The 21,917-nt window shown below is 32.7% G+C and overlaps 1 protein-coding gene across 2 annotated transcripts; it reads left to right on the top strand.

Moving 5' to 3' along the window:
- On the top strand, positions 1 to 4,843 carry LOC145068776 (ras-related protein RABD2a-like). Of its 2 annotated transcripts, none has more exons than XM_079015775.1 (9): positions 1 to 243; positions 813 to 885; positions 967 to 1,014; positions 1,124 to 1,171; positions 1,255 to 1,326; positions 1,410 to 1,565; positions 1,654 to 1,757; positions 1,992 to 2,114; positions 4,713 to 4,843. In XM_079015775.1, exons 1-8 carry the CDS (start codon positions 230 to 232, stop codon positions 2,083 to 2,085), a joined length of 609 nt encoding a protein of 202 aa, XP_078871901.1. In that variant the 5' UTR covers positions 1 to 229; the 3' UTR covers positions 2,086 to 2,114; positions 4,713 to 4,843. The 2 variants fall into 2 exon arrangements, with proteins under 2 accessions (XP_078871901.1, XP_078871900.1); XM_079015774.1 differs by lacking the exon at positions 4,713 to 4,843 and adding an exon at positions 2,234 to 2,334.
- The last annotated feature ends 17,074 nt before the right edge of the window (positions 4,844 to 21,917 follow it).

Genomic DNA, 21,917 nt, shown 5'->3' with positions numbered 1-21,917 from the left:
TACAAGGAGGTATCGTAAATTTCTATGCTTATTTTACATTCTTCTTCTGTCGGTTCTTCCCCCTCTTTGTTTCGTATGATCCCCGCCATCCTATGTGATACTTCTTCTTCTAAGCATCAATCACAATTCTCTGTTATCTCACGGCGGAGATCCAGTTTCAACGTTACACTAGCGGCCGTCGGAAGGTAGGACTGGTCGAACCTTTTTACATACGGCAATCATATCCACCATGAATACCGAGTAGTAAGTCCATGATCTTTATTGCTCTCTTTCAAATCTCATTACATTGTTTTTTTATTTATGAATTTAAACTTTTCATTAGTCCATTCAATTTTCTTTCAAATCTCATTACATTGTTTTTTTATTTATGAATTTAAACTTTTCATTAGTCCATTCAATTTTTTGTCTTCGTGAAATCATTCTTTGGATCTGCTTCGATTCTTATTTTTAACAATGGTGATAATTTTCTTAGGGATTAGTTTGCCATTGTTGTGGATTTGGATGATCAAAGTAGATCTCTCTCTCAATTTTTCATGTGATAGATGTCTTATGGATATATTGAACAGACTTAATGTGTAAGAGTATTATGTGGACCGGGATCGGAGTTACGCCAATGCATTCTAATATACTATGATTAATAGATTAATGGTGAATTATGAAGTTTTAGTGTGGATTGAAAATGATAATCAATGATTAATCCTATTTTGATCAATGTATATCTTCTTATCTCAAACACTTATTTCATGAGTTCAGTTGCAACATGACCATACCTGCATAACGACTATACATAACACATGTTATATGCCTTGCAGCGATTATTTGTTCAAGCTTTTGCTGATTGGAGATTCAGGAGTTGGCAAATCATGTCTTCTGCTCAGATTTGCTGTAAGAAAATCATAGTTCACTTCTTTATCAACACCTTGTTTTTAATTTTATAATTTTCTAATCTTGATCTCTTTTGTGTAGGATGACTCATATCTTGACAGTTATATCAGCACAATCGGTGTCGACTTCGTAAGAATTTTAGATTATGTCATAATTCCGTATCAATTAAAACATACAACATTCTGTTATATTTATCTTTGTGTATAATCAAGTTTTAATTTCTTTGTTATCTTTATAGAAAATCCGCACTGTGGATCAAGATGGAAAGACCATTAAGCTTCAAATTGTGAGTATTTTCTACACATATATAAATTTAATCTTCTAATTGCTTCATAAACCAAAATCATATTATCTATCTGGCACATGCAGTGGGACACTGCTGGACAAGAAAGGTTCAGGACCATTACTAGCAGCTACTATCGTGGGGCCCACGGCATTATCGTATGTTTCTTTAAACAAAAAATTAAGATATCCTACATCTTTTACCACTTTTTAATGTACCTTGCTCTTGGATTTTTTTGCAGATAGTCTATGATGTTACTGACTTAGAAAGTTTCAATAATGTGAAACAATGGTTGAGTGAAATTGATCGCTATGCAAGTGAAAATGTAAACAAACTTCTAGTTGGTAACAAATGTGATCTTGCTGAAAGTAGGGCTGTTTCATTTGATACTGCAAAGGTACAAATTTATATTTCTTTGTCCCCTTTCTATATTTGTGTGTGTGTGTGTGTGTGCATGATTTTTTTTGTCCCTCTTTGATTATTAGGAATTTGCGGATGGAATTGGCATTCCATTTATGGAAACTAGTGCCAAAGATGCCACCAATGTGGAGCAAGCTTTCATGGCTATGTCTGCTGATATCAAGAACAGGTATTCTCCCACATCTCATAGTTATTCTTACTACAATGAATTACTAGTTCAAAGTTCTGTGAACTTATTAGTCTTTCAGTTCATGGTTATTCTCACTACTTTGCTTATTCCATTCCATTCATTGGTCATTCAGTTCCATCCAACCAAACACACCCAAAAAGTATCCTAATTTCTGTGACAAATATGTGTTAAATTATTTTTATAAATAAAGATTTTATGTGGGTCAAACTTCAGGATGGCAAGTCAACCTTCAACAAACAAGAGGCCGCCTACTGTGCAGATCAAAGGGCAACCAATTAGCCAAAAGAGTGGCTGCTGCTCATCTTAGCTTATTCATTCATCACCATTCATTTCCAGGTTTTTTGCAATTCTTTATTATTATTATTATTATTATTATTATTATTATTATTATTATTATTATTATTTGGGTTGTAAACTGTAAGGATTGTTTACTGCTAGTGTTCATTTGCCTGCAGTTACAATCTGTTGCAACCATAAATCCATTTCTATTTGAATTTTGGAAGACTTATAAATAGTAATTTTTGAATAAGATAACAATTGGGTAGTCTCAGTTTTATTTTATAATTTCCTTGTGATAATGGTTTATTGTCCCTTGGTTACATGTATTTTCTTTTTGACTTATGGACTTAACGGGTTAAACATTTAATCGTGACAACTATGCATGGTTGTTTGTTTGTACTTTATCCAGACGTCCTTGCTCATTAAATGACTTTACTCACATGAGATTTAATAAGGGAAAACCAAAAACTTCGTGGTTTGATTTAGATTTTTATAGTCAAGTTTGGCATGCCATAAGGATGTTTGGAAATTTTCTAATAAGCTAATTTCACAAAAATTTAGTTTTTTAAATAACTGTATAAATGCTTCGAGAATTATTTGAATAACAAAATTCATTATTTAACCATATTAAAAATTAGTAATATGACATAGATTTGTAATTATTTTTTTAACATTATGAGTTACTGCGATAAGATCATAAAATAATAAAATAATGACAAAACTGCACAAATGGTCCCTGTGGTTTGCTCAAAATTGCCACTTTGGTCCAAAAAAGTTTGAACTAGCACCAGAGGTCCAAACTTTTCATTTTGTTGCTTGTTTGGTCCAATCAATTCTGATTTTTTTCAAAATGACGGATTTGCCCCTGTTAATATGATTTTTTTTTTCTTAATTGTTTTTCTGATTTTCAAATTAAAAAAATAAAAAAATAAAAAATAAAATTAAATCTCTTCTCTCTCTCTCTCTCTCACACACACACACACACTCTCTCTCTCTCTCCATTACTAACTACCACCGGAAAAGATGGCATCACCGTCGCCACCACATCTCCCTCTCATTATTCGTCTTCGTCTTCCTCACCTCCATCGAAGCTGGTTGAGCTTGATATGTCATAAAACCTGTTCGTCGGAAGGCAGCATCGGAGACATTGATTTATAAAAGGGAAATAAAGGGATTTAGGTTTACACATGAACAGGTTGAGTAAGATATGGTGCTAGTTTCTCACAATTTCTGCCATTGGAATCCATAGCAACTACAATCCCAACTTGCTCGATAGCTTCCACCCATTCCCTCGCTGATCCATCAAGAATGGGAACCTGTAATTGCATATGAAACCTATCAATCTGACCGAAGATTTCTAAAACGTCAAGATAAACACACACACACACACACAAATACCACACAATCGAAAATTTGGTTATGAGTTTACAAACCCAAAAATTTGCAGAAAATGAAAGAGAAAGAAATATGTAGAAAATCTAACCTAAACGTATGCATCATGTACATCCTTTCAAGATCCAGTTTTATATTCATGATGTTTTCAAGAAAACCCCCATGTTTGTAGAAGATGCACAATCTCACCAATACTCTCTCCTCCGATTAGGGCTTGAAACGATTTCGACTTCATAACTTTGGGTCGTGTTATATATGATCTGGGTTTTAACCTAACACAAAATACAGAGGAAGGAGAATGTAGAAGTGACATTTGAAAGGAGGAGCTAGAAGGTGAAGGAGAATATGAACGCGAATGAACCACAGTAGACACGAAGGAAACAAGGATGAAATCAAACATTAGCCTTCGATTGATGACCGATCGTGAAGAGGATGAAGCGAAGAGAGGTGTGGTTCGACGGTGGATGGCGATTCGCGAGGGGAAGGGAAGAAGGCTTGCAGGCGGCTAATCCCGGTGCTCCTGGGTCGATTGATAGCGACGAGGGAGATCGTTGGCGGGTATAACGTGGTCGTCGACCATGGAACAGGTGAGAGAACAGGATGGGTAGGGTAGAAGGGAACGAATGCAGAGAGAGAGAGAGAGAGAGAGAGAGAGAGGTATTTTTTAATTTCTATAATAACATATTCAAAAAAGAAAATACGAAAGAGAGGTATTTTTTAATTTCTATAATAACATATTCAAAAAAGAAAATACAAAGGATAAATTCAGGGGCAAATCCGTCATTATAAAAAAGTTAAAACTAAACTGGACCAAAATCGCAACAAAATGAAAAGTTTGGACCTCTGGTGCTAGTCCAAACTTTTTTGGACCAAAGTGTCAATTTTCAGCTAACCACAGGGACCATTTATGCAGTTTAGTCTAAAATAATAATGTAATGTTTAGTCTATCTATCTGTATCGGTTTTTTTCTATATATAAATCATCTATAACATGGTAGTCACATATCATTTTCGTGCATGTCGTCGCCATGTTAATATCCTAATTAAAAAGCTTAACATATATCCACAACATGACTATTAACTACGGTCTTATATTAATAAGACCACCATAATCATTGAAAAGGCTCTTGTTGTAAATTTGTAAGTTTTGAATGGAAAACTCCCACTATAGAGAATAAACTTTTCTTTATAGTTTTTTGGATATGAATTTTTAAAATCCATGCTATGGTGTAAAGTTTCAGTTTACATATATTTCATCATGTAGCTAAACTAAAAATGAAGCTAACTCAAAAAGAATCAAGTGAACTGGATATTGTATGCAAAAGTTATGCCGAAAACGAGTTCACTCTGAATGCTGGAGCTTGCTTGGTCCAGGTGACTTATCAAAGAATTTTCATATTTACTTGCTTTAGCCACATATTTTAAATGAAAATAAGCTTATTTTTTCCAAGAATTTCCAGAAGTAAGTGCTCTCGAGGTGCCATTTGTGTCTGTGTGTGTAAATGATGATTAAAAGGTGAATTCAAGTGTTGTTAGCAAGGACCAACACTTGAAAGCTTGGATTAAAGGTATGAATGCATAAGACATGTATTGTTTGGTAAAAATCAAGTAATTATGGTTTATCCATGAATTTCAAATGTTAGTAATGAACTTGCACATGGAATTAAAGGTGAATTAGGAATAATTAAGTGGTATTAACATTGTTTCTAGCAACAAGTACATATATTGAACTTAAAATATGGGGTTTCATGGTGGTTATGTCAAGAACCATGTAAATAAGCCTCAAAGAGTTATGTATTGGTAATTTGATGTAAGAACGTCTATGTTAATGGTATATTATAGATAGTTTGTCATGACAATTGGAAGGTAACTACGACTATACTATAGATGATTCTCAAAGATAGAATGTTAACTTTAAGAAGTAAAAAAATTAAATTATTAGGCTAGTTGTGGTTATTTACATCTTCAGATGCTAGGAATTGAAATGGTTAGCTCATGGAGTGTTATGAATTCAGTTGATTGGAAATTGGACATTACTTAATGTGTCTTTAGATAAGAAAATGAAGTGAATGATTGGGAATCAAATGGTAAAATTCTATCATTTAACTTTACGGGACAAATTGTGAAGCATCTAATCAATGTAAATGATAGTGTATAGAAGTTGAAAAATCATGTTTACTTAAGTATTCAACAGTAGTAACCTTACAAAATAAAGGACTAACACATAACAATTTTTCTCCATACACAACAATTTGCGCTTTAATGTTGTATTATACAATTTCATAAAACATAAATTGTTGTGTATGGAAAAAAATTGTTGTATACGAATCACTTCCCAAAACAAAAAGTGTTATAATGGCATAGACAGTTAAAGAAGTCGGCATAAAAGGAACTTAGGGTGCTAGTATTAGCATTCATAGACAATAATGATAATAAATGCATGTATTCATATATATGGACACATTTCGAGCTCGAGGAAGGACAAATAATATGTTTTTATAATAGTAAAGCATATGATACAAGTATGAATGGAATTGTTAACAAAGTTATGAATGCCCCCATTATTGAAAGCTTTATGTTATTACACCATTATGCATTGCATTTCACGATGTGTGATTGAAATGATAAATGATAAAATAAAGTATAGACGCAAGATGTCCCAAAGAATGGGATCCGGAAGACTATCGAGGTGGTACCTCCATTCACGATGTAGATGTGTATGATTAGGATGCCATGATAGGTTGATATGTTCTTCTTATCTTGACCCGAACATGACGTGTCATTTTTGTGAGAAAGCCTAATATATAAAAAGCAATATCGATACATAATGATAAGAATAAAGGAAAAGGTGAAATGAAAGATTTGATAAGGCCTAACATAAGGATATAAACTCCCCGAACTTACATTGGTGTGTAGATCATGCATTACATACATTGAATATAGTAATGACATATGATTTAACGTAACGATCTATGAATTATTTATTGAAAATAGTGTCTAAGGTCATTGATTAATTGGTAATATTTCTAAATAATAATAGGGCCCTTTTAGGTTGGCCTCATGATACAAATAACATTAAGGAAATGGAGAAAATAAGCTGTCAGATTATTAAGGAATTAATAAATTAATTCGAAATTATTTTGCCAATTAGTTAAATTGTTTTAATTAATTAAATGGCTTAATATTAATTAATCTAAGAGATTAATTATAATATTCTAGAAGCTCCTGTAGAGTTGATATGGACGATTTCGTGTATCATTGGATAATGATATGGCATGTCTCAGATAAGGCAAAGATACTCCTTAGAGTTTGAAACTCTAAAGGATTTGTATGTTGTCTATAAATAGAGGGCTTGGAATTAAACCCTAGATAACTTTTGGAGCCTCTAATTTTCGTTCTACCTTCTCTCTTTCTTCCCCATATAAGAAAATCATAACCCCTCTTTAGGGTTATGGAATTTTCGAATAAACCCTAATAGGGTTTTCCTTGTTTAATTTGCTTTTGGAGTCTTGGGTCTGACTACATTAGAGGAGTTTTACTTTGGGCTCTCTATCCATTATAAGGTTGTGGATCACATGATCTAAGGATCAAGAGGTTAGTAGTTCTTTCTTGTAGTTTGATTTAGGTACTTTTTTGATTATTCTGCTACCTTTAGATAGTCTACATGATGTAATAAAATCCCCAATAGTGGTATCTGAGCCAATATGTTTTAATTTTTGGCACATATTTTGTAAAATTGAAAACTGAAAAGATATCTGCTTAGTCGCAGGGCGCGACATGCCTACCTGACATATGGGTTCCGGTTCCAAAATTTTCCTATTTTTCGAGATTTGTGGATTAACCTCTTGATTAAATATTTTTTAATTGTTTAAATATGAATATTCAAATAAGGAAGTTAGTTTAGAATTTTATTTAATTAGAATTTAAATTTGAATATTAAATTAATAAAATTTGAATATTATTTAAACCTGAATTAAAACTTGAATATTTATCTTGAATATTATTTAATTATAGAATTTAAATTAGAATATTTGAAGGATTAATTAAATTTTAAATATTGTTTAATAGAGGCTTAAACTAGAATAATTAAAAGGATTTAAATAAGAATTTAAATAGTATTTAAATTAGAGAATTAAATTTGAATATTTGAAAGAAAATAATATAAAATTAAAAGGTTTAAATTTAGTATATGGTATAATTTATTATACATATTACGATTATACCATATGTTTCCTCATATGTTAATTAAAAACATTATCGTCAAATAAAGACAAGACACATCCACTCTAATACTGGTTTAAGGAGGTCTCTATGATTCCTAATGAATCCGGTTTTTAAAATGCTTCGCACTTACCTCCCTCACGCCTTTTGTATTTTGAGAGTGGAGTTACTGAAAGAGTTCGATCGGATTTTTTCCAAGATTAAAAGTTTAATCAAGTAATAAAACAAAAAATTACATTATATATATATATATATATATATATATATATATATATATATATAGCTAGGTTATAGTGTGGATGGTAAGTATTGTGTGGATGTAGGGATGAATGTGGACCAAGAGTTTAAAATACAAATTCTGATTGAATGGACATTTTGAAGAATAATAAATTCTTGAACCATGAATTGAAGAATAACAACACTCTTAAAGAATAATCATCTATTATTAACATTATTGAAGAATCTAAGGTCCAAAAATAAAAATAAAAAAAAAACAATTTTTACTTTCACATTCTATAAAAATACAATGTTATTTTTTGATTTTTTTTTTCCACATTCTATCAGAATATAAGCTTTATAGTGAATCATTCTTGAAAAAAATTTCATTCTATAAGAATATAATGTCATTCATGAAAGAATCTTCATTCTCATTCTTGTTTTATGCTGTTATATTTTCACATTTTGGTGTGGTGAATCTCAATTGTCATGAAATCGTCTCTTAATTTTCATCCACCATTGTTGTTCTAAACAATTTTGCTATATTCTGAGTGGTCCTGAAACAAAACACATACAAATATAAGAAATCATTTCAAAAAATATGACTCCAAGAATACATTCATTTCAGAATACATGTGGCATAATAGATTACATTTTGCCATAACACATTTCTCTTTGACATTTCATCAAGCACTTTTAGGGTACTGCCTAAATCTTCACATTTTCTATAAATCTGACTAAAAAAAAATTCAATTTAGAAGCATCAAAATCAAATTCGCAAGAAGATGCTCCAACATCATTATAGAAATCAAATATTAAAAGTTGAAACCGTAAAAATTAGTAAGTCACAGAGAAAGAAAGAAGAAAAAATTGTTTGTTATGTAATGGAATTGATGCCACATATTACAATGACAATGATAAGTTCATTTTTTTGTTACCTGTTATGTAGTTAATTCAATTAGCCATGAATCAATCTCATTGCTATACCTAAATTCTAAATCCACAAATAAACTGTAACACATGTTTTATTATACCAACCTTAGTATCAGTCTCCATCTGAACAGGGTTATCTCCAGTTTCTGTAGTACCATTTTCAGCCACATTGGCATCCTGCATATTTACATATGTTTCGTTACCAGATGCCACATCAGCTGGAGCCTTGTCTGTATCTATTTTTGTTGCTTCTGTTGTCACTGAACATCAACCTCCTCTTTTTCAATAAGTTGGAATCACAAAAAGAAATTAAAAATACAATCTCTTACTAACTATCAACATTTGGATGATATGGAGCTCCAAACACCCACCTGTGCAGACTCCACAGACACAATTCCATGCAAATTCAAATGGGCTTTAACCTTCACCTTGGCATGTTCACCTTTTGTTGCTTGGAAGGGACCAATTTGGACACCATTGTCAATGTAAAAGTTAAAAAGCAGTCAAAATAATTCTATAAACTATTTGAATTTGTGAGCAATGTTTACCGTATGGGTATTGATCGTTGTTGGTGCCTGCAATTCGCTGACATCAACATACTGCACATCTACTATGAAAGTGCCACCCTATAAAAAGTCAAAGCTTTGACACTTGGAATTGGATTTCCCTTGGGAAAAACAATAGTGCTTTGTTGATTCTCCACATTTCCATTCTACGATTCTTGTGAAGAACCTTGCCATGTCAATACAATTGAAAAAGGGAAGCTTTCTTGGACCTTCAGACCAAATAAAAAAATCCAAATTAGGGTTTAATAGAGTACAAATTAGGCCATGTATCAGAAAAAGATGCACAAGGGGTCATACCGTGAATTCTTTAACTTTAAATGTAGGAATGAGAATAACACATTCCAAAGCACAACCTTTAGAGACACATTCACTGGCGTTCATTGTACGCCTCGGCTCCTTCCCTCTGATCTGATGACTGGTACAACTCACTGGAAAGCAAACCTAGCAACCATTGTTTCTCACCGGTTATTCCTTCGTGTTACCAACACACCAATAAAGATGATAATGACGGTGATTGTATACCCTAAATCGGTTGAAGGCGATGATGACTCAAGGTTGTCTGATAGGGTCGGAGGTCAATGGAAGTGGGAGGTATACGAATTTATGGGTGTCGATGGAAGAGGCAATAGGATTTTAAATAAAGTAATTTGTATAAATTAAAGGGTAGATTATTTAATTATTTATTTATTAAAATTAAATAATACTTTGCGCATATTAATCCCTACATCCACACAATATTTGTTCATCCACATTTAAACCTGTATATATATATATATATATATATATATATATATATATATATATATATATGGCTAAGTTCAAATGAGAACACTATTTAACGTAAGAACGTGAGAACACTACTTTATGTTACTATTCTACTATGAATTTTGTATATACAACGATATGACATTATTCATCAACAAATATACGAACAATCACACATTAATATTCACATTAAAATTTTGTATGTACAATTTTATGACATTATTCATCACCGAATATATGAACAATCACATATTTAACATTCACATTAGAATTTACTAAATTACTACATATATATATATATATATATATATATATATATATATATATATATATATATATATATAGGGTTAAGTTCAAATGAGAACACTTTTTAATGTGAGAACGTCAGAACACTACTTTATGTTACTATTCTACTATGAATTTTGTATATAGAACGATATGACATTATTCATCAACAAATATATGAACAATCACACATTAATATTCACATTAAAATTTTGTATGTACAACTTTATAATATTATTCATCACTGATTATATGAACAATCACATATTTAACATTCACATTAGAATATACTAAATTACTACATATATTTATAAATTTTATAGTAGAATAGCAATATAAAATTGAATATATTCATATTATAATTACTACAATACAATATATATTAAATTCATAGTAGAATAGTAACAGAAAGTAGTGTTCTCACGTTCTCACATTAAATAGTGTTCTCATTTGAACTTATATATATATATATATATATATATATATATATATATATATATATATATATATTCAATTTTATATTACTATTCTACTATGAATTTAACATGTATTGTATTGTAGTAATTATAATATGAATATATTCAATTTTATATTGCTATTCTACTATAATATATATATATATATATATATATATATATATATATATATGTAGTAATTTAGTAATTCTAATGTGAATGTTAAATATGTGATTGTTCATATATTCGGTGATGAATAATGTCACAAAATTGTACATACAAAATTTTAATGTGAATATTAATGTGTGATTGTTCGTATATTTGTTGATGAATAATGTAATATCGTTGTATATACAAAATTCATAGTAGAATAGTAACATAAAGTAGTGTTCTCACGTTCTTACATTAAATAGTGTTCTCATTTGATCTTAGCTATATATGGTTAAGTTCAAATGAGAATACTATTTAATGTGAGAACATGAGAACACTACTTTATATTATTATTATACTATGAATTTAACATGTATTGTATTGTAGTAATTATAATATGAATATATTCAATTTTATATTGCTATACTACTATAAACTTTATATATATATATATAATAATAATAATAATAATAATAATAATAATAATAATAATAATAATAATAATAATAATAATAATAATTTAGTAAATTCTAATGTGAATGTTAAATATGTGATTGTTCATATATTCAGTGATGAATAATGCCATAAAGTTGTACATACAAAATTTTAATGTGAATATTAATGTGTGATTGTTTGTATATTTGTTGATAAATAATGTCATATCGTTGTATATACAAAATTCATAGTAGAATAGTAACATAAAATAGTGTTCTCACAATAAATAGTGTTCTCATTTGAACTTAACCTTATATATATATATATATATATATATATATATATATATATATATATATATATATATACATGAAAACACACATTTCCTTTATATTCTAGTGATGAAGCGTGTGTAGTTAACGTGCGCATCATTACGGGAATATAAGTTGGAAATGATGTGTCTCTCGTGGAGTTATTCTATTGATAGAGCGTGTGTGGTTCACCAACACGTCAATGCGAGGATAATTCTATATCGAGGGTCACACGGTTTTACATGGTTGATTCACCGTCTATTCAATGATCCCCGACATCCTAGTCGTTGAATCGTGATGAGAAAAATCGAGATTAAACGTGCCATTGAATGTTCAATGAATCTAAAATGATCTAGGAGTTTCATAAGAGATTGAAACTGGTAAACTGCATTACATACTTAAATAACTTTGTTGTGTGTTTAAGACATCCCTTTACACATTTCAAAGCTAAATATGGATCATAACTTTAATCGATAATTCATTTAGGGTTAATAATTATATTAAGGATTAATAAATCAAGAGTAAATTATACGAATGGTCCCTATGGTTTAAGTTAATTTGTGTGTTTGGTCCCTTACTTATTTTTTAACTCGGAAGGTCCATATAATTTGTTTTTGTTACGCGCTTGGTCCCCGTCTTACCTAAAAAACTATTTTGCCCTTGATTTTTTAATTTATTTAAATAAACACACCCCTAACCCCACCCTCTCACCTTACCATACCTGCCCCACCATTTTTCTCTTTTGAAATAATAGTCTTTTTAGGTAAGACATGACCAAACGCGTAACAAAAACAAACAGTAAGGAGAACGCATGTAACAAAAACAAACAGTAGGGAAAAAGCACGTAACAAAAACAAATAGTAGGGACTTTCCGAGTTAAAAAATAAGTTAGGGACCAAGCGCGCAAATTAACCCAAACCATAGGGACCATTCGTGTAATTTACTCATAAATCAAACTAGAATGGAATTGATTTTGAATGATGTCTATAATATATAAAATAATAAAACCTTGACAAAGATTAGATGGTAGGATGATGAATCTACTTAAAATTCAAAGCTTGAGAATTTTCTCATGAACGAATAGAGAAATCATGCCTATGAGAAAGCTCATCTTGAAGATCCTTCCACCAATCCATTCAAAAACTATATGAACAGTTATCAAACATATTTTGAAGAAAAATGAAATTTTGTTTAGTTAGAAGTTGATTATGGTCAATTGGCTGACATATACATATACATATAACCAGTTCATTTTGATTTTGATATGAAGAATCTTGAAATGTCCATATAGGAGTTGCATGACATGATTGAGTGTCATTTGGAACTAACATGGCTAGTAATAGAAACTCCAAATTCAAAGATTCCTACATCCATTTTCATGGATAGAAATGTCAAAAAGCAAGGAATCAAGCCAATTGTCTATTGGTGTAAGGAGATTAGTGATAATACACCTAATCTAGGCCCAAACTCCAAGGACAATATGAAGGCTTGTTCTAACACATTTTCTGATAGGCTAATTGTTTCCAAAATAAGAAAATGTATTAAAAAGAATTCACGCCCAATATACATCTGTGAGAGATTAGAACATTGAAATGAAAGTTTGATCAAGGATACCAAGCTCATGCTACTATCCTTCGAATTAAAAGGCTACTCATTTTAAAAATGTTTAGTCTACAATAAGATAGGTGTATTCATAATACCATTAGGAAATTACTCCCAATCCTTGAGTACTATACTAAGGATAAAGTACTAACATTCGCAAGAGTATGCAATGACTGAAGGAAGTAAGGGGACTAAAACATAAAGAAGAAATATTGATCATGAATATTGAGCCCTTGCTACTATTCATGGGATCAAAAGACAATCATTCTCTTAAATGTTTAAGTCTATGGTTTATGATTGTAATTGTTTATAAAAATTCCATATGATTATTTTGACTTGATTAAATGTAGAACATTTTATATGTTTTCTATTTAAAAGGAAAGTCATGAAAACTTGGAATATGGTATAGGAACAATAGTTCAAACATATATTTGAATATTTGAATGTGGTATACTAATGTGGAATCATCTTCTTGGAATTAAGAATTACATTACTAAAGATCCATTTGGATAGGATTTTGGAGTTCATTTGACAAGTCTTATGATAAATGCAAGCTATATTGTAACATCCCAAAATTCAAGGCTAATTTTTTTATATTAATTAAGTATTGCATAAAATCGATCAATATAAAAACTTTCATAATAATATCTCATGTCAAAACCAAAGTGTCAATAATCAAAACATAGTATCATAAAACCATATCAAAGTGAAATCCCAAAGATCTCGTGTGCGAAAAACATAGTGTGATGCGCTGCAACCAAGCCAGCTCCTCTCCCTTGAAACAAAGTACCTGAAACACATAACACATAACACAGTAAGCACGTATGCTTAGTGAGTTCCCCCAAAATACCACGCACATATAATTAGCCACTCGAGGCTAAAGCTTTATGATACCTTACGGTCAATGTGTCTCAGTAGGACCTTCCGATCCCACAACTCCGGTAGACCTTCCGGTCCAACTCTGTTGACCTTTTGGTCCATACTCTGTTGACCTTCCGGTCCATACTATGATGACCTTCTGGTCCATACTCGGATGACCTTCCAGTCCAAACCCTATTGACCTTCCGGTCCACACCTTGCAAGCTCATAGCATATACATATCACATAGATAAGAACATATATCACATAAACAAAATGCATAATACCACATAGACAAGTGCATAATATTGTTGGGGTTTTGGGCATTCTAACAATCCTAAGTATACATGCAACCCTAAATACCTTGGATCTATGTTTTCGCTATTATACATGCAAATATGAATATTCCAAGGTATTACCCTATCTAGCATACAATCTTTTAATACTTGGGTAATATAACAAGTTAGAATACATACGTCTGGATGTGACTTGACTCCATGAAGCTCGAGAGCCTAGTGCCCCAAGTGTGACACCTCAAATGGTTCACACAACATCATCAACACTTGGAATAACCATGAGAAGAAGACACTTTATGCTCAAATTGGCTAACCCTCATATATGTATCACTAGTGCCAATTTCTTGAACTAAAGAGGTATTTATATAGTGTGGCTATTTACACCATGTAACTCATGACTTTACCCATTCCTTATGCTCCATGGGTTTTAACCTCCATGGAGTATCCATGGGTCACCACATGGGTTAAACCCAACATAAGGAATCTTAGATCATAAGCCCACATATATAAGAATTAATGATTTACACAATCAATCCCCATATATTTAATTAGTCTCTTTTGATCACTAAATTAAGTCCAAATTAATTCTTGATCAATACTAATTAAATAACATGATTTCATATTAATATATTAGAACTTATAATATATTAATATGTCACAAATGTCCTCTTCTCACAAACGGTCTATCCAAATGTTCCGATGCCATGCAACCCAAATGGACCATGCTGAGTCGGGTCAAGGACATACCAATTATAGTTATGGACTTAGACACTAATCCAACAAATATCACATAGACAAAATACATAATATCACATAAAAAAATTGCATAATATCACATAACTCATGTAAGCACATAAGACCTTCCGGTCCTAACTCTGTAGACCTTCCGGTCCTACTCTGTTGACCTTCCGGTCCAAACCCTGTCGACCTTCCGGTCCGAACCAGGCAAACTCATAACATGGCATATCACATAAAACATATATCACGTATCACGTATAAGCACATAAGACCTTCTGGTCACACATAATTACCACTCTATGTAAGGTATAGCGAGAAGACTCACCTGGCACTGCTGAAGTCCCGCAGACTCCATCCCACACTGCTGAAGTCCTGCAGACTCAACCCCAGCTGCTAGATAACAGATTCCCGATCTGTCAATATCAAAACATCTCCCAATTAATAATTGGGTCTCACTACATAACAAAAGTATATACTTTGGATAATTACTACATTACCCCAGGCTCGGCTTTATTTAAGCCTAAGGCCCAACATCATATAATCACTAAGGCCCAAACTATGGCCCAATTTTCCAAATTGGGCCCAAACCCCTTACATGGGCCTTACTCTAGGCCCATTAAATTATTCTAGTTCAATTGCTTGCTCTTGGATGACCCATTATTATCCTAATCATCTAGGCCTAATAGAAAGGCCTAACTTAAGGCCCAAGTGAAATTAGGGTTTCAAATAACATGATGATTAGGGTTAAGTTTCCTACTTAACCCATTAAGGACTTAATCCATTAAGTCCAATATTGCTTAGATTAATCTTTGCCAATGATTATTATTTAATATTTCAAGCTATTAAATAATTTTCGTGTGTGTGTGTGTCCCGATTAGTTCTCATAATTAGGATTTTATTGGCATTAGGGTTTTCCAACCCAAATACTAGCCCGTTTATCAATTTTTCGGGCTTTTAGGTCAATTAGGGCCCATTAGACCCATTAGGGTTTCCACTAAGCCCATTAAGCTTCATTGGGCCCATTAAGCTTCATTGGGCCCATTAGGGCTTACAAGGCCCAACCGAATCAAACTCAACGAGGCAAAACACAACGCCACTCGACCCGGCGGCCAGTGGCGGCAGCAACCACCCTACGGTGGTGGTTTTCAGTTTTCTTTTCATTACTCTTATTTTTTGTTACATTTTACAATGCTAAAACCCCAAATAATCACACACACGCACACTAATACAAACACATATACACAACAACCTAGTGGCGGCCGATGGTGGCAGCCACCACCTCATGGTGGTGGCTGTGGGGTCTATCTTCAGATCTCCAGCCAAGAATGTGTTGGAAGTGTGTCCAAGATCATTAACTAGTTGGTGATATTTCTAATAATAGCAGGGTCCTCTTGGGTTGCCCTCAAGACTCAAAATTGAGTAGAATATATAATAGGAGTAATTAGTTTATTAATTATTATGGTTTAATAATCAATTAGAAACTAATTGGAAAACAATTTGGGAATTAATTAACAGTTTAGCTAATAGAAGGGTTGAATGTGAATTAATCAATAGTTGATTGATTAGGGAACATTCCTGAACCCTAGAAGGAAGGGGGTTGGACGAAAATTCCCTTTGGATAAAGGGAATTTCGTTCATAGCATATCCCATCCCACATGGGTGGAAGGATAAAACCCTAGGAGGTATCCAAGGCTATAAATAGGGCCTTAGGGATTCATTCCTCCTTGCTCATTTTTCTGGCTTGAGTATTCGCCACCTTCTTTCTCCCTCATTGTGGAAGAACTTTTTGTGAGTTCATCGCTCCTAGTTTATATTTGTTTCTACTCTTTTGAGTTCATTGGGTGTGAACCAAGAGAGGGATTCTATTTTGGATCCTCATCATCCAAACAAAGTGGCATGCACAAGGAGTCAAGCTCGAAGATCATTGGTTGCTAAAGAGGTTAGTATTCTTCTTATATTTTCGATTTTCCTAGGGTAGAAGTAATAGTATGAAGCCATAGATCCATAGGGTGCATGTACACTTAGGTAAATCGTTTTGTTGTTTCGATTATTCTGCTGCCTAGTTATAGAGTGTATTTGATGCATATGTTTCCCAATAGTGGTATCAGAGCCATTGGTTCATGGTTACTATCACCCTATATCCATGTTTTCTGAAAATATTGCTTTGGAACTGAATGTTGAAAGGTTAATTGAAAAATTCGTAATTTGATGAAAACCCTAAGTTCACGACGTGAAAAGAGTTGTTCACGACGTGAACATTGGCAGATCAGAACTATTGGTTTTGATCTTGCTTATTTTTCAAATTAAGACTTTATCTTGCATGGATAATTACCTAATTGGATTAGATTTGAAAAATTCGAAATGTATGAAACCCTAATCACAGCTCACGACGTGAGAGCTATAAGTTCACGACGTGAGCTCAGCAGATTCGGGATTTTTGTTCCATTTTAAATTTGAAGTTTTGTTTAATATGGATAAATATCAAATTTCGATTGTGTAATCTGATAATAGATAAATATTATTTAAATGGTGATCTTAAATATTTTAATATTTTTTATAATATAGTTTTATGAATTTGAATATTAATCCCTCATGTTTTATTAATTGTTATATTGCATCCTTGTAATTAATTTGAATTAATAATAGACAACTAGATTTAAAAAGTTTTAAATTTTCCCCTTTATATATGTAAGATCCATATATTGTATTAAAGAATTGCAATATGCGTCCTCGCGTATTTTAAATATTGACATTGTCGGTCTTTGTAACATCCCCCTCAGGCACGTATCACAATATTGTCCGCTTTGGGCCACTCAGCACGAGGACTTCCCAGGGGGTCACCCATCCTGGTACTACTCCCGCCCGAGCACGCTTAACTACAGAGTTCTTATGAGATCTGCTGCCCTCACGGCTTTAAAACGCGTTGTGATAGGGAAGGTATCCACACCCCTTATAAGAAATGCTTAGTTCTCCTTCCCAGCCGATGTGGGATCAGATCTAACCCACTTTTGGAAGTGGGTTAGATCTGATCCCACATCGGTTGAGAAGGAGAACTAAGCATTCCTTATAAGGGGTGTGGATACCTTCTCTATCACAACGCGTTTTAAAGCCATGAGGGCAGCAGATCTCATAAGAACTCTGCAGTTAAGCGTGCTCGGGCGAGAGTAGTAACAGGATGGGTGACCCCCTGGGAAGTCCTCGTGTCGAGTGGCCCAAAGCGGACAATATTGTGATACGTGCCAGAAGGGGATGTTATAGTCTTACCTCGACTAGGCTCACCCGTTCTAATGTAGGGGTTTAAGGAGGTCTCTATGATTCCTAATGAGGTCGGTTTTTAATATGCTTCACGCTTACCACCCTTACTGCCCCATTGCATTTTGTGAATGGAGTTACCAAAAGGGTTTGATAGTGATAATGGTCAATCTAAAAGCATTTTAAATACAAGTATAAAATAAAATCCCGTTTTATTTAAATAAAGTGAATCTTATGTTGTCCGTAAAAATTGCACATTCTCTTTATAACTTGTTGATGGAGCTTGTGTAGTTAACCGGCACGTCAATTAGAGAGTATAAGTAGAGAATGATGTGAAACTCGCGAATCTCAAGTGTAACTTGAGCCAGGGACCACGCAATTTTGTATGGGTGATTCACCATCTATTCAATGATCCGCGACATCCCCGTCATTGAATTTGAGATGAACATAATGATGGGTTTTGGTCATAAGAACATCCTATGTGCTCATACAAACCCTAATGCTTGGATCTAGGTTTCTTTATTGTACATGCAAGTTATCCAAGACTATAAACCCTAGATCTAGCATATGATAATCAATATAACATATAATAAGGGTTTAGATCATACCTTGATTGTTATGTAGCAATAACAATCTCAATTCCTCCTTGTATTGACTTTAGAAAGCTTAGAGTCACAAATGTCACTCCTCTAATGGTTCACAAACACCAAGAACAAGAGGATGAAGAGGAGAGATGATGGAGGCTGCCCAAAACGTGTACTAACCCTAGAAGAGAAGTTCCCCACGTTTTTGAGCCTTAAGGGTTCTATATATAGTGAGGCTATTAGGGTTATCTAACAAGGAAACCCTAATTTGGATGCTTAAGCCCTAAGCAACCCATGGACTCCTTTTCTTAAGGGCCTTGGACGATTTCTTATGGGTTTCCCCATAGAATTCGTCCACTCCTTAATATAAGGCAATCCATAGCTAAAATTGCAATTATCCTATAAGTACAATTCCAGTCCCTTAAGTTTAATTAATCTCTTTTAGTCACAAAATTAATTACAAATTAATTATTGACTAATATTAATTAAACAATATGATTTCTCCTTTAATATATTATTCTCATAATATATTAATAAATCATATTTAATCCTTTTTCTCCATAATTCATCCTATCAAGTTGCTTTGGTGAAGGCAACCCAAAAGGACCATGCACCATCGGGTCAAGTACATACCAAAATAGTTATGGACTTAGACACTAATCCAACAGTCTCCCACTTAGATAAGTCTAATAACTATTATGCGTATGACTTCAGATCCTGATCTGCAATTGTAGCTTTCCAAAGTCGCTGCCATCTCTGATCCTATCAGATACGCGTGTCCTTTAGATAAGGGATCATATATTCCTCCATTCTAGATATCGTATAAGACATGATTTCAAATCATTCTCTTTGTTCTATTTCTCGACTTCCGATTCATGACGACTGACTAATTGAACAAATCAAATTAGCCCTAGCCCGGCCGAGCATTTACGTTTGTCACCACTAAATCATCTAAGGGCCCAAAGATATCGCTTTTATCCTACTTTGGATAAAAGGAACGGATAAACTTTGATACAATGCTTGCTTGCACTCACTCACCGAATTACACACAACAATATGTTTTATAACACCAAGTTACTGGTGCGTTTACATATTATCAATGTGTAACCGATTTGCAAGACACAACTCACACATCTCGGTTTCAAGAATATAAAATGTTATCGTCTCACCAATCACTCGTGACACAATCCATGGAGTGATCCAAGTGAGTGTGGGTTTAATCCAATGCTCAAATTCATATTCATAAGAAATCATGAACGTTGCAACAAACATTTGCTTATTTCTAATACTCTTTTAGACATTCCACACACCAATTCATGACAGTCTTCATTCATACCTACTTCCAACATATGAACGACTGTGGCCCGTTCGAATAATTTGACTGTTCTGAACCAATTAAATTATTCAGAAAGTCAAAACATGCAAAGTGAAACACAAGAATAATACTAATCCCATATGACCTCAAACCTTTGAGCATAAATAAAACACCTTTTATTTATCACCATATCGATTACTCATTATTTGTCGTTTCGGGTAATCAACTTCTTACTTGAATTATTACACTTGTCCCATGCTCCTAGCATGCACACAATGTTTACCTATGGTTCTTACTTTGTGAAATAGATCACATTGAACACATTTCCAATCATACTCATTTCACAACTCCAAATCCTTTTTTCATAAGTGAAAGAATATCAAATTCTTGCCACTTATAGAATATGCTATATTCTAACATTTTATACAATGATCCTTTCGTAATATCACTGCACCAAGGTCACAAAGACTATTGCCAATGATATTACAAAGTTCTCTATCGGAGATTGTTACAATACAATTTCTTAGATATGATGTCTCTCACTCAAAGAACATTCCTTTGAACATCTTTTTGCATAAAAGTTTCTAATTTACACATAGATTTTCAATATTCAATTCCCAATATGGACACGTTTCCATATTTTCCATATGACAACTCATTCTTAATAGAATCTTATCTATTCATAATAATGTCGATATGGTCCATCCAATATCGAAACATTTCCATATTTTCCAATACTATACTTCCAACTACTCACAAGCGACCAATCCTCGGCGAACTTTGGATTGTCCTTTGATAGTCGTTTAATTATCTTAGTCAAAACCGATTCTTGTCCTTTTTCCCTCTAAATGCGCTAGACATTTGGAAAATTTTAGAATGGTCAAATATTATAGCCTATGCAATCGATCCTATACCCGAAGCGTATGGGACACAATGCATAAAGATTTGATACTTCATCAATCTTCTGCCATAATATTTTATTTGCTATGTTCTCAAAATTCGAATTGTGAAAATGAATGCCGTAATCATAATCGAAATTTTAAGAACACACTATGTATCTTTGACTACATTTATTAACATTCCACAACCTAAGCCTTTAGATTTGAAATGAAGCATAATATTCTCTCCCTTAATTATAGCAAAACAACTTTACAACACTTAGGACTTTGCAAGGTATAACTCTTGTTTTTCTATAATTAATATTGCTAACTTGCAATACTTTCCTTAATAATCATACAATCATAACATTTATGCTCCCACTATCATGATGATTATTATAAAACATAACACTTTATGCTCCCACTAGCTTCGACATGTATTCAGAAATCTTAACTTTCAAAAAATTAATACCTATTGAATTTCTTAAGTCCATGTTTCTAATACTTAATGCTTTGATAACCTTTTATCTAAGCTTATACACATTTCCCTTAGATAACTCATATGTGTCTCTAAACAATTTAGACTAATTGTCAAATCTCACAATTCAA

Source organism: Lactuca serriola, chromosome 8, assembly GCF_051521515.1.
Source record: "Lactuca serriola cultivar US96UC23 chromosome 8, Lser_US96UC23_V15, whole genome shotgun sequence".
Lineage (NCBI taxonomy): Eukaryota > Viridiplantae > Streptophyta > Magnoliopsida > Asterales > Asteraceae > Lactuca > Lactuca serriola.
Note: the sequence above shows the minus strand (reverse complement) of the source record. Positions and strands in the feature narration are given on the sequence as shown.